Here is a 15,466-nt window from a genome sequence, read left to right as displayed (position 1 = left end):
AAAGAGCTGAGCACCGAAAAATTGATGCTTTTGAACTGTGGTGCTGGAGAAGACTCTTGAGAGTCCCTTGGACTGCAAGGAGATACAACCAGTCCATCCTAAAGGAGATCAGTTCTGGGTGTTCATTGGAAGGACTGATGTTGAGGCTGAAACTCCAATACTTGGGCCACCTCATGCGAAGAGTTGACTCATTGGAAAAGACCTTGATGCTGGAAGGGATTGGGGGCAGGAGGAGAAGGGGAAAACAGAGGATGAGATGGCTGGATGGCATCACCGATTCGATGCAGATGAGTTTGGGTGGACTCCGGGAGTTGGTGATGGACAGGGAGGCCTGGTGTGCTGCGATTCATGGAGTCACAAAGAGTTGGACACGACTGAGCAACTGAACTGAACTGAACTGAATAGTTGAAGGTATGCCAAGACCAGTGTCCTTTAGGTGCTACCTGAAAGCTTTCTGTTGATTGTTGCTGATTGAAACTCAAACCCTCAGGCAGCAGGTTTTAAAAAGTATGAATATATTCAGGCTTATAGGACCACAATGTAAGCTCCCCTGGCTGCCAGATCCAGGTGATCAACAGGTGTTCCTTCATGGCACCTGCAAAATCTAGAGGCCCCTCTCTTGGAAATACTGTGCTCTGGAGCATGACAGAGGGAGACCCCAGTGATGCCACCCACTACCTGGAGTGAGGCAGGTGTGGAGCTCAAGGATGGCACCTGCTGGCTTTATTAAGCAGAGGGTGAACAAAGATCTCCCTCCTCTTTCCCCATAGAATATCCCAGCAGGCCTTTGCCTCTCAGACCAATGCTTTTAAAATTAGCAAATGGGTTTCTTTTACATAAAATCTGGGGACTTTCATTAGGGCTGTTTTTGCACTGGTCCCTGGACTGAATGAGTCTGCATACAAGCCCTTTAAGAGCTACATCTCTTTGGATATTCAAAGATGATATCTTGGGGACTCATCTTTCATGTGCTGGTCTTAGAAATTGGTATGCTAGATATGGGATACAAACTATTTATTCCTCAGGGAGAAGCTCTGGGTTTTGAGTTCCCTCTGGATTGTATGTCACTACTGGGGATGGGGTTTATGACGAGATTCTGTCTCAGCCTTTCCTACCTGCTTTGGTTTGATTTCCCTCTCATTTACCAGATGTGATGAGGTCACTCCAGCAGGTTCTTTCTGGAGGAAGCTGTAGATTTGGTTTGTCTGTGGAGGGAGGTAAGTCATATATCTTCCTACATCACCCTCTTAAAGCAGAACCATTTTATTTTTCCTAATAGAACAGAGATATAGTTATTTCAATAATATTATACAGTAAAACTACAAAGAAACAAAAATATTTGATCACTGAGATTATCTGAGTTTTGTAAATAAGAAAGTTAACAGTAATCATAAGTACAATGAATTGTAAAGATATGTTGATATGAAGGAAAATAACCAGAAGAAACACAAAAAATAATTTTAAAATACAACATCCCAATTGTCACAGCACATGGAAACTTTTCCATAAACAACTTCTACTTGGTCATTTTTCAGTCCTGTTTAAGTTTACATTCTGAAATTGATATTCCACTATAGTTTCCACCTGCATGTAGTATAGTTTTTCATCCCTCCACTTTGAGTCTCTGTGCATCCTTAAAGCTTAACTGGGTCTCTTGATAACACACCACACAGTTTGGTCTTATTTCTTTATTCATCTAGTCACTATGTGCCTTTTGACTGGTGAGGTCAATATGTTTACATTCAGAGTAATTATTATATGTAGTCTTAATGATTACATTCTGGTTTTGTATTGTCATTATTTCTTTTTTCCTTATCTCTTCCTGCCTACATTTGTAAATTGGATTATTTTTCATGGTGATATGCTCTCTTATCCCTCTCTTGTTGATCTGCTCTAAATTTTTGCTTTGTGGTTATCAAGGGAGGTTATATAAAGCATCTCTCAGATATCACAGTCCATTTTCGGTTTATACAACCTTATCTATGACCTCGTAAGTTATCCACTGTTTTGCTCCTCCCTTTTGTATATTGATGTTACAATTTACCTCTTTTCGGTTCAGTTCAGTCGCTCAGTCGTGTCCGACTCTTTGCGACCCCATGAATTGCAGCACGACAGGCCTCCCTGTCCATCACCAACTCCTGGAGTTCACTCAGACTCACATCCATCAAGTCCGTGATGCCATCCAGCCATCTCATCCTCTGCTGTCCCCTTCTCCTCCTGCCCCCAATCCCTCCCAGCATCAGAATCTTTTCCAATGAGTCAACCCTTCGCATGAGGTGGCCAAAGTACTGGAATTTCAGCTTTAGCATCATTCCTTTCAAAGAACACCCAGGACTGATCTCCTTCAGGATGGACTGCTTGGATCTCCTTGCAGTCCAGTTCAGTTCAGTTCAGTCGCTCAGTTGTGTCCGACTCTTTGCGACCCCATGAATCGCAGCATGCCAGGCCTCTCTGTCCATCACCATCTCCCGGAGTTCACTCAGACTCATGTCCATCGAGTCCGTGATGCCATCCAGCCATTTCATCCTCGGGCGTCCCCTTGTTCTCCTGCCCCCAATCCCTCCCAGCATCAGAGTCTTTTCCAACGAGTCAACTCTTCGCATGAGGTGGCCAAAGTACTGGAGTTTCAGCTTTAGCATCATTCCTTCCAAAGAAATCCCAGGATTGATCTCCTTCAGAATGGACTGGTTGGATCTCCTTGCAGTCCAAGGGACTCTGAATAGTCTTCTCCAACGCCACAGTTCAAAAGCATCAATTCTTTGGCACTCAGCTTTCTTCACAGTACAACTCTCACATCCATACATGACCACAGGAAAAACCATAGCCTTGACTAGATGGACCTTTGTTGGCAAAGTAGTGTCTCTGCTTTTCAATATGCTATCTAGGTTGGTCATAACTTTTTTTCCAAGGAGTAAGCGTCTTTTAATTTCATGGCTGCAGTCACCATCTGCAATGATTTTGGAGCCCCCCAAAATAAAGTCTGACACTGTTTCTACTGTTTCCCCATCTATTTCCCATGAAGTGATGGGACCAGATGCCATGATCTTCGTTTTCTGAATGTTGAGCTTTAAGCCAACTTTTTCCCTCTTCTTTCACTTTCATCAAGAGGCTTTTTAGTTCCTCTTCCCTTTCTGCCATAGGGTGGTGTCATCTGCATATCTGACATTATTGATATTTCTCCCGGCAATCGTGATTTCAGCTTGTACTTCTTCCAGCCCAGCATTTCTCATGATGTACGCTGCATTTAAATTAAATAAGCAGGCTGACAATATGCAGCCTTGACATACTCCTTTTCCTGTATGGAACCAGCCTGTTGTTCCATGTCCAGTTCTAACTGTTGCTTCCTGACCTGCATATAGGTTTCTCAAGAGGTAGGTAAGGTGGTCTGTTATTCCCATCTCTTTCAGAATGTTCCAGTTTATTGTGACACACACAGTCAAAGGCTTTGACATAGTCAATAAAGCAGAAATAGATATTTTTCTGGAACTCTCTTGCTTTTTCTATGATCCAGCAGAGGTTGGTAATTTGATCTCCGATTCCTCTGCCTTTTCTAAAACCAGCTTGAACATCAGGAAGTTCACAGTTCATGTTTGCTGAAGCCTGGCTTGGAGAATTTTGAGCATTACTTTACTAGCGTGTGAGATGAGTACAATTGTGCGGTAGTTTTGAGCATTCTTTGGCATTGCCTTTCTTTGGGATTGGAATGAAAACTGACCTTTTCCAGTCCTGTGGCCACTCTGAGTTTTCCAAATTTGCTGGCATATTGAGTGCAGCACTTTCACAGCATCATCTTTCAGGATTTGAAATAGCTCCCCTGGAATTCCATCACCTCCACTGGTGTTGTTCGTAGTGATGCTTTCTAAGGCCCACTTGACTTCACATTCCAGGATGTCTGGCTCTAGGTAAGTGATCACACCATCATGATTATCTTGGTCATGAAGATCTTTTTTGTACAGTTCTTCTGTGTATTCTTGCCATGTCTTCTTAATATCTTCTGCTTCTGTTAGGTCCATACCATTTCTGTCCTTTATCAAGCCCATCTTTGCATGAAATGTTCCCTCGGTATCTCTAATTTTCTTGAAGAGATCTCTAGTCTTTCCCATTCTGTTCTTTTCCTCTATTTCTTTTCATTGATCGCTGAAAAAGGCTTTCTTATCTCTTCTTGCTATTCTTTGGAACTCTCCATTCAGATGCTTATATCTTTCCTTTTCACTTCTCTTCTTTTCATAGCTATTTGTAAGTCCTCCCCAGACAGCCATTTTGCTTTTTTGCATTTCTTTTCCATGGGGATGGCCTTGATCCCTGTCTCCTGTACAGTGTCACGAACCTCCATGCATAGTTATCAGGCACTTTATCTATCAGATCTAGTCCCTTAAATCTATTTCTCACTTCCATTGTATAATCATAAGGGATTTGATTTAGGTCATATTTGAATGGTCTAGTGGTTTTCCCTACTTTCTTCAATATTAGTCTGAATTTGGTAATAAGGAGTTCATGATCTGAGCCACAGTCAGCTCCCGGTCTTGTTTTTGCCGACTGTATAGAGCTTCTCCATCTTTGGCTGCAAAGAATATAATCAATCTGATCTTGGTGTTGACCATCTGGTGATGTCCATGTGTAGAGTTTTCTTGTGTTGTTGGAAGAGGGTGTTTGCTATGTCCAGTGTGTGTTCTTAGCAAAACTCTATTAGCCTTTGCCCTGCTTCATTCCATATTCGAAGGCCAATTCACCTGTTACTCCAGGTATTTGACTTCCTTTTACATTCCAGTCTCTTAAAATGAAAAGGACATCTTCTTTGGGTGTTAGTTCTAAAAGGTCTTGTAGGTCTTCATAGAACCATTCATCTTCAGCTTCTTCAGTGTTACTGGTTGGGGCATAGACTTGGATTACTGTGATATTGAATGGTTTGCCTTGGAAACGAACAGAGATCATTCTGTCATTTTTGAGATTGCATCCAAGTACTGCATTTCAGACTCTCTTGTTGACCATGATGGCTACTCCATTTCTTCTAAGGGATTCCTGCCCACAGTAGTAGATATAATGGTCATCTGCGTTAAATTCACCCATTCCAGTCCATTTTAGTTTGATGATTCCTAGAATGTTGATGTTCACTCTTGCCATCTCCTGTTTGGCCACTTCCAATTTACCGTGATTCATGGACCTGACATTCCAGGTTCCTATGCAGTATTGCTCTTTACAGCATCTGACCTTGCTTCTATCACCAGTCACATCCAGAACTGTGTATTGTTTTTACTTTGGCTCCATCCCTTCATTCTTTCTGGCGTTCTTTCTCTACTGATCCCCAGTAGCATATTGGGCACCTACCGACCTGTGGAGTTCCTCTTTCAGTATCCTATCATTTTGCCTTTTCATACTGTTCATGGGGTTCTCAGGGCAAGAAAACTGAAGTGGTTTGCCATTCCCTTCTCCAGTGGACCACATTGAGCCCAGGTCTCCCACATTGTAGGCAGACACTTTACCGTCTGAGCCACCAAGGAAGTTTTACCTCTTATTGTATATTTATTAACAATTTGTAGTAGTTATTTTTCCTACTCTCGTTTAACCTTTAGACTATAGTTGAGTGTATGTGTGGCAGCTCTGTCATGTCCGACTCTTTGCAACCCCATGGACTGTAGGCCACCAGGCTGCTCTATTCCTGGGATTTCCCAGGCAGGAATACTGGAGTGAGTTGCCATTTCCTTCTCCATGGGATCTTCCCAACCCAGGGATTGAACTTGCATCTCTTGCATCTCCAGCATTAGCAGGTGGGTTCTTAAACACTGGAGCCACCTGGGAAGCTGTTAACACATCATTGACTGGGCGATTTTTACAGAAACTGCTGCCTATGGCCTTTAATACATTTCCAGACAGTAATGTGTTAACACACCATCCTACTACAGAGTTACAGTGTTTTAAGTCTAATTGTGTATTTCTCATCTTTATCAGAGTACTGTGTAATTTTTTATGTTTTTATTTCAGCTTGAAAAACTCCTTTCAGCATTTCTTGCATGGCAGGTATAGTGATGGTGAACTCCCTCAGATTTTGTTTATTCTGAAGAGCCTTTACTTGTCTTTTCTAGCTGAAGGATAACTTTGCTCAATAAAGTATTCTTGGCTGGCCATTTTTATCTTTCAGTTCTTCAAATATGTCATTCCACTGCCCTGAGGCCTAGAGTTTCTACAGATAGCCTACAGATAGTTTCTTCTGATAGCCTAATGGCAGTCCATTGTAGGGTTCATTCTTTTTTTTTTTTTTTTTCCCCTGCTTACCTTTAATATCTTGGAGACTGTCTTTTTGTGTGGAGATAATAGGATAATCTACTAGTTTTGTGGACTTGTATGTCCAAATCTTTCCTCAGATTTTTGAAGTTCTCATCTATTATTTCTTTAACTCCCTGACCCTGCCTTCTGTGTCTGGAATCCTGTTTATCCTGACCTTTTTCAGGATATATGGATGAATATCTGTAGACCATGTAGGCTTTCTTTAATCTTTTTCTCTTTTTTCTCTTTCAGTTCTCTCTTCTCCTTTGTGTGATTTCAAAATTTTCCCCCAAGTCAGTCATTCTATCTTCATGTTCTCTGCCCTGCTAAATATTCTCTGTACTGCATGCTATCTAGTTCTAGAATTTTTGTTTGGTTCTTTTGAAAACTTCATTCTCTTTAATAAAGAATTGTTTTATTCATGATTTTATTGAATTGTCTTGAGTTTTCTTGTAACCTGTTGATTAACATCTGTTTTCAACTATCAGATAGTTTGCAATATTCTGTGCCTCTGAGTTTGACCACTAGAAATAGATAATTTTTCTGTGATGCCATGTGTCCTTGATCTTTCATATTTGTTTTAGATTTGCACTTTTGTTTTTGCATATGAATTAGTAGATAACTCCTTAACTCTTTTCTTGTTGCCTTCAGCAGATGGTATGTTATTGTAGTGTTGATATTAGAGTTTTTACTTTGTTTTTGTGAATTTGTAGCTGCTCTAGTCTTCTTTGTTTTCTCTTTTGAGTGAATTTTTAAACTTTCCTGCCCTCTCTCTTTCTTTTTAAAAGGTTGCTATACCTCCAGTTTGTAGTTTCTGAGCACACCCACACTCTACTGGAGCTTTCTCTTGGCAGTGGCCCTTGGGAACCCATACATGGAGCCAACATAGAGTGGCAGTAAAGAGTGAGTTTAGCACTGGGTACATGGGGGTTGCCTGCAGTTCCGGCAGGGTAATCCCTGTGGCTCCTAGGTGGACTGCTGCTAAGAACAGTCCCTTTCCCACCAAGTGAAGTTCTTATTTGCATCTTTCCTAATATCCTACCTTCCCCTAGTTATAAATTTCATATCTTAGTACTCTAGGTACTGGTGGAGAGAATGGATCTTTTCAGCCACTTTCCAGTCCAGCTGGCTTAGCCAGGCACTTACCAACTTTCTTTTCCCCTCTCAGTGTTTCCTTAGGCAGAACTTGATGCTTAGAAAGTTTGTCTACTGCCACCAAACTACCATTTATCTGTTTACTTAATTACTTACTTTTGGTCTCCAGTTATGTGCTGAAGTCTCTCTTTGGGAGGATTAGACTTTGGCAGGTTCTCTGTCTCATATGTGAGTGCCTGCCTGGGTCTTCACTTACCCAGTTTTTGCCTGACAGGAGCAAAAGTCTAGGCAGTTTCGCTGACTCCTCTTGTTTCCCAGCTCAAATAGAAGTTTGTCTCTTATCATCTTCGTGGTGGGTGAGACAACTCCTGGGTTCCTTGGCGTAAGACACTAGGTCCTAAAACACCACAGAGGCACTTTTGCTCATGTATGAATATCTCATATGTTGATTTAAAAGGGAATAAATAATAGGAGCATTTTATGCCATCATGTTTCTAATCCCACTCTCCAGGATCATCAGGTTTTCACTTAAGAGGTTCACTTTGGGTGCCTGGTTAAAATTAGAAGCATGAAATGAGGAAACATCTATATGACTCTTGCTGCTGCTACTGCTAAGTCGCTTCAGTCGTGTCCGACTCTGTGCGACCCCGTGGACTGCAACCTACCAGGCTCCTCTGTCCATGGGATTTTCCAGGCAAGAGTACTGGAGTGGGTTGCCATTGCCCTCTCCTGTAACTGCATAGTGATACACCAATTCAACTTACTGCTATGGGGGAAAAACACCATTTAATGAGACATGAATTTAAAGAGATATGACTCTTACTTCCCCTTATAAAGATATTGGAAACATCTGATTAAAACACGTATAGGATTCTGTCATTTTTAAAGTCGTAGTATTGGTCTAATAAGATTTTTTTCCAAACAGAATAGTGAAATGGTGATACATCACATTATTAATTAAACCTACAAAGAAATATCATTACCATTAATGAGTTAGAGATATGAAGGATAATATTGTGTTGTATATCAATAATAGCTTATTGAATTACTATAAATGTATTGATCTGCATTTTATAGAAAGAAAGCCATTTACAGTTTGCAACTTTACAAGCAAATTCATTTTAATGTAGGATATTTGTTTAAATATGGTATTTTTATATATAAAATAAAACTTACTTAGAAAATGTTGCATCTAAAGGAAGATTATCCAAGGTTACATTATGTAAGAGTATGAAAATACAAATATCCTTGTCAGTTTTCTTTCAATTGAAGTTAAAAAGCAAATATCAGAGCTACTGCAAAATCTGACCTAGCAGGACTTAGAGTATACTGCAGAAATGAATATATTTTGTTACTACCGAAACCTTTCTTTGTATAATATTACTGAAATTTTATTAAAAGTGGGAAGTGAGTTACACTGAATGTTGTCTGACTTTAAAATTAATTCTATAAGAACAGTAGCACTGATTAATGCAAACTACATTTCACTTTAATTAAGGTAGTTGAAAACAAAGACATTTTATATTGCAGTAGCATGTAAGTCTCTAATTCCATACATGCTTCATAGGAACCACTCTAAACTTAAAATATTATCAATGTTTATTAGATTTCCATAAAGATTTTTAATGGTAAGTCAGTAAAATTAGTAATAAAAATGAAAATTCTCATAGTTGTTTTGCACATCTTAAGTAGATATAGTACACATGATCTTTCCTTTAAATGACAATCTATTCCGCTAATAATAAATGACCTACAGAACGGTTTTGGTAGCCAAAATTAGTTTTTCTTCATTTATATATAACCTTTTTTGGTTAGAAAAATTGAATTTTTATGTGCACAGTATTTTAAAAGTATTTTTGTTTGCTGCTTTCTATCATCATTGTAGTGATGTATAAGCCACATCAATAATGAGTATTTAATAATGAGTATTCTGAAAATTATTGTTCAGTATAGTGTGTTTTTAAGTAATTTGTTATAAATTATTTGAATAGTACATATTAAATGTATATTATTTTGTAAAATGCTATTTTAATTGTATAGGAGAATCTGTCATTTAAAGACATTTGCTATTGACTTCATTTAAATGTAAACTTAATGTTCACACATGAAAAAAGAATCCAGGTTTTTCTAGATCATACTTTGTTTTGCCTTTTTTTAAAGAAAGATATTTCTGAATATAGAATATATTCCTATTTACTCTTTAAAAGGAATAAGCATATAAGATGAACCACTGCATAGTGATCAAACATCTGAGCTTTGAATTCAGATTGCTTATATTGCCTCCAGCTGGCTGGGTGACAACTCATTGAGCTGCCTTATCTTTGATTGTTTCATATGGCGATACTAACTACCTTATAGAGTTGTGAGAATTAACTGAAGTTAAAAAGTATAAAATATTTAGAGAATTATTTAAAAGAGAAAGCACTTGGTAAACATTATTACTGTTTGTTAGAATTCTCTAGCAACTTCTTTGTTCAGTAAGTATTCATCTTACCTTGCCAAGAAAGGCTTATACCCTGAGAACTGTAAAACATTAATAAAGGAAACTGAAGATAATTCAAAGGAAAATCTCTTCAGCAAGTGTTGCTGGTAAAGTTGGAAAGCTGCATATAAATCAATGAAGTTAGAATACACCCTCACACCATACACAAAAATAAACTCAAAATGGCTGAAAGACTTACAACATGATACCATAAAACTCCTAGAAGAGAACATAGGTAAGACATTCTCTCATGTAAATTGTACCAGTATTTTCTTGGGCCAGTCTCTCACGGCAATAGAAATGAAAACAAAACAATGAGACCTAATCAGATTATAAGCTTTTGCATAGCAAAGAAAACCTAAAGAATGGAAGAGTGTGTTTGCAAATGATGCAACCAACAAGGGCCTAATTTCCAAAATACATAAACAGCTTATTCAGTTCAGTAACAGAAGAACAAGCAAACCAATCCAAAAATGGGCAGAAGGCCTAAATTAGACATTTCTCCAAAGATGAAATACAGATGGCAGTAGCCGAATGAAAAGATGCTCAACCTACTAATTATTAGATAAATATAAATGAAAACTATAATGAGATGCCACCTCACACAAGTCAGAATGACCAACATTAAAAAGTCTACAAATAACAAATACTAGAGAAGGTGTGGAGAAAAGGGAACCCTCCTGAATTCTTGGTGGGAATGTGACTTGGTGCAACCACTGTGGAAAACACTCTGGAGGTTCCTCAGAAAACTGGAAATATAATTATATTATCTAGCAATACAACTCCTAGGTTTATATCCAGACAAAACTATAATTCAAAAAGATACTTGCACCCCTGTGTTCATAGAAGCACTGTTCCCAATAGCCAAGACATGGAAGCAACCTAAATGTCTTATCAACAGATGAATGGATAAAGATGTGGAACATATACACAATGGGATCCTACTCAGCCATTAAAAAGGAATGAAGCGATGCTGTTTGCAGCAACATGGATGGACCTAGAGATTATCGTATAAAATGAAGTAAGAAAGACAGATACCACATGCTGTTCACTTATATGTGGAATCTAAAACATGACACAAATGAACCATCTGTGAAGCAGAATCACAGACATGGAGAACAGACTGTTGGGTGCTGTAGGGTGGGGAGGAATGGAATGGGAAGTTGGGGTTAGTGTATAGAGAATGGATAAACAACAAGCTCCTACTGTATAGCACGAACTATATTCGATACCCCATGATACACCATGGAAAGAATATGAATATAAAAAAAATGTATATATCTATAACTGAGTCACTTTGCTGTACAGCAATAACTGAGTCATTTTGCTGTACAGCAATAATTAACACATTGTTACTCAACTATTTGTCAACTTCAATAAGGTATTCATCTTAAGGTTAAGTCAGTTTATTATTTCATTTTTACTTTTAATCATAATTTTTTCTCTATCAATATTTTTTTTTAGGTCACTTTTCACATTGAACCATATAAGAATCGAGATGATAAAAACATGTACAAAAATGTCAAGTACATTATAGACAAGTAAGAAATCTTTTCTCCTATAATTCCTGTTATAAGTATATTTAAATTATATTTGAGGGATTTGAATGACATAGTATGACATTAATATCAATTAAATTTTGTAATGAATGTTGCAATCATTTTAGGAACTTGAATTTCCTTATAATTCAATTTCTCTATGAATAATTACAAGTTGCTGTTTTTACTCTTATGTGTATATTAGACTATGATGTTTGTCATCTAGCATTTTAAATTGTTACAAAATTGTATTATTCTGTAAATTTTATGAATATAAAGTTGCCTTTTTTAAAAAAAGAAGTTTAGAATATGAAATGGGAATTGCTGTTAGATATGGTAGATTCACATCTAATATTTTCATTTATGTTTCAGTATGTTTACAGGGAAAGAATTTATTAGTACAGTTTCATTTTGTTTAAGGGTTTACTGATAATAGTCTGTGACAGATGCCATACTCTTATAAAGAAACATGTCAGCAACAGTTGGGGCATGCATCACTTAGAACACACACACACACACACACACACACACACACAAAAGCAGTATCTTCATGTAGAAAAATGGAGTTTTTATTGTGTTAGTCATCATTTTTAAACCTCCATATAAGTAATTACTATCTTGTTTGTTAATGTCTTAATATATCCAGTATCTCATTTCCCAATGTGTAAAATTAAAAATGTATTTTTAATGATTACACTTACATAGCTAATTCCACAAAGAAGGTGAACAATGCACTTAAACTGTACTACTTACCTTCATTTTCAGTACATAAATAATTGGCCATGGGAAATAAGACATGAATTTTCATTTTATTTTCATATATGTTTATATTCTAGATATGGAAATCATCCTGCCTTTTACAGGTACAAGACTAAGAACGGCAATGCTCTTCCAATGTTTTATATCTATGATTCCTATATCACAGCATCTCAAAAATGGGCCAATCTGTTAACCAGCTCAGGGTCTCAGAGCATTCGCAACTCTCCTTATGATGCATTGTTTATTGCACTTCTAGTAGATAAAAAGCATAGATACGGAATTCTTCGAGGTGGTTTTGATGGAATTTACACATACTTTGCCACAAATGGCTTTACTTATGGCTCATCCTATGAAAACTGGGCTAAGATAAAATATTTTTGTGATCAGTTCGACCTAATGTTCATCCCCAGTGTGGGCCCAGGATACATAGATACCAGCATCCGACCGTGGAACTCTCATAACACTCGTAACCGAATCAACGGGAAATACTATGAGACTGCTCTGAGGGCTGCACTCCAAGCCCACCCCAGTATAATTTCCATCACCTCTTTTAATGAGTGGCATGAAGGAACTCAGATTGAAAGAGCTGTTCCCAAAAGAACCAGTAATATTGTGTACCTGGATTACCGGCCTCATAAACCAAGTCTTTATCTAGAGCTAACTCGCAAGTGGTCTGAAAAATACAGAAAGGAAAGAGCAATTTATGCATTAGGTCACCAGGAACTTAGCACACAACCTGTTTCTTAATGGATTGATTTAAGTTTAATAATTATAGAAATTACCTAATTTCAATACATTCCTTTTGTTTTCAGTTATGGGAAGAAAACTGTCAAAATCAATATGTACTCTTACCATTATCTCTAATAAAAATAATTTTTACATTGTTAAGGATTGTAATATCATTACCACCTTTCACAGTGTTACACTGAGAGAAAAGTTGTGCAAATAATATTCCTTATGGCATAAATTTGCTGAATCTTTGACTGGAATTGAAATCTTGCTTAGATAGCTGTTTTTATTTCACAATAGGCAATTGCTTGTGTTTCATAGAGTAGTTAGCACACAATTAATTCTACTAATATTCTGCACCCAAAGAAATAGAACTGTGTATTTATTTGATATGTCTGTTGAAGAACAAAGATGTAAAAGATAATACACATGGTTCATTTTTTAATGATCTGATCAACTTTGTCCTATTAGCATTCAGACTCTGGAAAACGTTCCAATAATTCTTCAGAAGAAAATATGCCTTACGCCTTACTAAGATGAAGGCCTGCTTTCTGTAACACAGTATATATCATCATATGCAGGTTTCTGGTTTCCTAGAGCTTGCTAGATATTTTGCATGTCTAATGTTTCTACTTTATAACAATGAATTCCAGACTTCAGAAGGAAAATCTTTGCATAAAGGCTTTTCATAAAAGTTAAGAATTGCTTCTCAGTTATTGAAAAAAACATAGCCAATTTACAATTATTATGGAAATACAATGCCTAAAATACTATTTTTATATCTTGTCAATCTTTAACTTGTTTTATTATTCATGTTTTTAAATTTAATATTAATTAGAGATGACTTGTTAAGAAAAAGTTGATACTAACATTGGATTGCCACCTTTTAAGTTTTTAAGCTATTGTTACTAAAATTAATAGAGAAAATTTACGTAGCATTTCAGATTTTAAGGATATGGAAATAAAATTTCATTCCTAAGTTTGACTTTTTATTAGATGTAACATTTAATAATGGAAATATTTAATTTAAAAGACTTTAAATTATTGTATATAATAATATCCCCATCTAAAAACATTATACTTTTATGTTACCTAACAGGATAAAGACTTGTGGTCTGTTATCATATTATGACAAATTGATCATCTGTAAATAATGAATCTCTTTAAAAACTAGAGAATAAAAGACACTCTGTCATTTTAGTTAATATTTGTAACTAGAACTATAGAAAAAAACTAATATATGTGCTCTTACATGAATATCTTTTAGATATTTATTAAATGTTAGCAATACAGAATACATGTAGTCAGAATATAAGGATGTTCATTCAGAAACAAATAGTGGAATTTGTCATAAATGTCATTGTCTAATGAGTTATTTTTAAGCAGTGCTTTCAAAGCAAACTAGCATGTCTTTGAAAAGAGGCATGATTAATGTTAAACTGATTTATAACTTGAGAATTTGCCATATCTCAGAATATTCAGACCATGGGAAATTAGTACAATAGTAATTAGTAAATTCACTTTCTAGAGGAAATTATAAGAATAACTCACTATATTATAACTAACCATATTCATAGAACACTCATGCTGATATAACCTGTGGAATTTTTTTGTTTTTATTACAGTTTGCCACTAAATGTTTTACTAGGGGTAAACTCTAAATATGTCATACCTAATAATTTTTATTACTTACTATATTTTATTAAAGTTTAGTTAGAGAGATATCTACCACACAGGAATTTTTGTCTTTGCTTATGTTATATGCTTGAACCCATAATAGACAATTTTATGAAACAGTTCTGAGGTTAAGAGGAAGTATAAAAAGCAAGGTCAGCAAATCCTCAGCACGGACACCACCATTTATCTCCTGCTCTCATTACAGACATAGATCATCTAGGATCGCAGGCTCACCTCTGAGCTTTGTTGTGGTTCCCAACACACGACCCCAACCAGCCACTAACAGTCCGATTTCAAAGTAAGATAAAATAGATTCTGTCTTCATTACAGAAAGTTAATTCTCAAGGGAAGAATGTTTGGAATCAGCTCTAAAGATAGTTTACTAATATATAATTCTTTGAATATGTTTATTTTCTTTTTTAAAAAAAAGTTATTTGAAAGAATTTTCTCTATTAATTGTGTTATTCTTAGGGAAGAACACTTCAAAATCTTCCTCAGGTATTCATTACCATTTAACTCACAACGAGTTTAGATTGTATAATCACAAAAATTATTTGCTTTTATTTAATTTAATAAACTAAAGGAACTGTTTAAAGGGAGAAGTAGTGTAATATATATAATGCATGGATTAAAATGAATTATTATTTTAAGGTTTAATCAGGCTAATTTTTTTGACTGTATAAAAACCAAATCTTTTTCTTTTACTACTCCCTTTTTGAGGACTGATATTGTAAAAAACTGCTGTTATTAATGTTGATCTCAGTTCTATATTAATTTTTTTGTTTTGAGTACAATTTAAAAATGACTATTTTGTTATGTAAAATAGTTAACTTTCATCTTACAAGAGCATGCACAGAATAAATTTTATCTTAGATATAAATTATTTATGAAATGTTTACTTTCTGATTAACAGTTAAAAAGTAGT

General features: G+C 36.2%; 1 protein-coding gene across 1 annotated transcript in view; it reads left to right on the top strand.

The window, feature by feature from the left end:
- The window catches only part of MANEA (mannosidase endo-alpha), an 80,732-nt gene extending 67,850 nt beyond the window's left edge, over positions 1 to 12,882 (top strand). The window contains exons 4-5 of the mRNA XM_068985216.1: positions 11,303 to 11,379; positions 12,213 to 12,882. Coding sequence (XP_068841317.1) covers positions 11,303 to 11,379; positions 12,213 to 12,882 — 747 coding nt within the window. The remainder of the gene's footprint in view (positions 1 to 11,302; positions 11,380 to 12,212) is intronic.
- The last annotated feature ends 2,584 nt before the right edge of the window (positions 12,883 to 15,466 follow it).

The sequence above is a fragment of the Capricornis sumatraensis genome, chromosome 13 (genome assembly GCF_032405125.1).
Source record: "Capricornis sumatraensis isolate serow.1 chromosome 13, serow.2, whole genome shotgun sequence".
Classification (NCBI taxonomy): Eukaryota; Metazoa; Chordata; class Mammalia; order Artiodactyla; family Bovidae; genus Capricornis; species Capricornis sumatraensis.
Note: the sequence above shows the minus strand (reverse complement) of the source record. Positions and strands in the feature narration are given on the sequence as shown.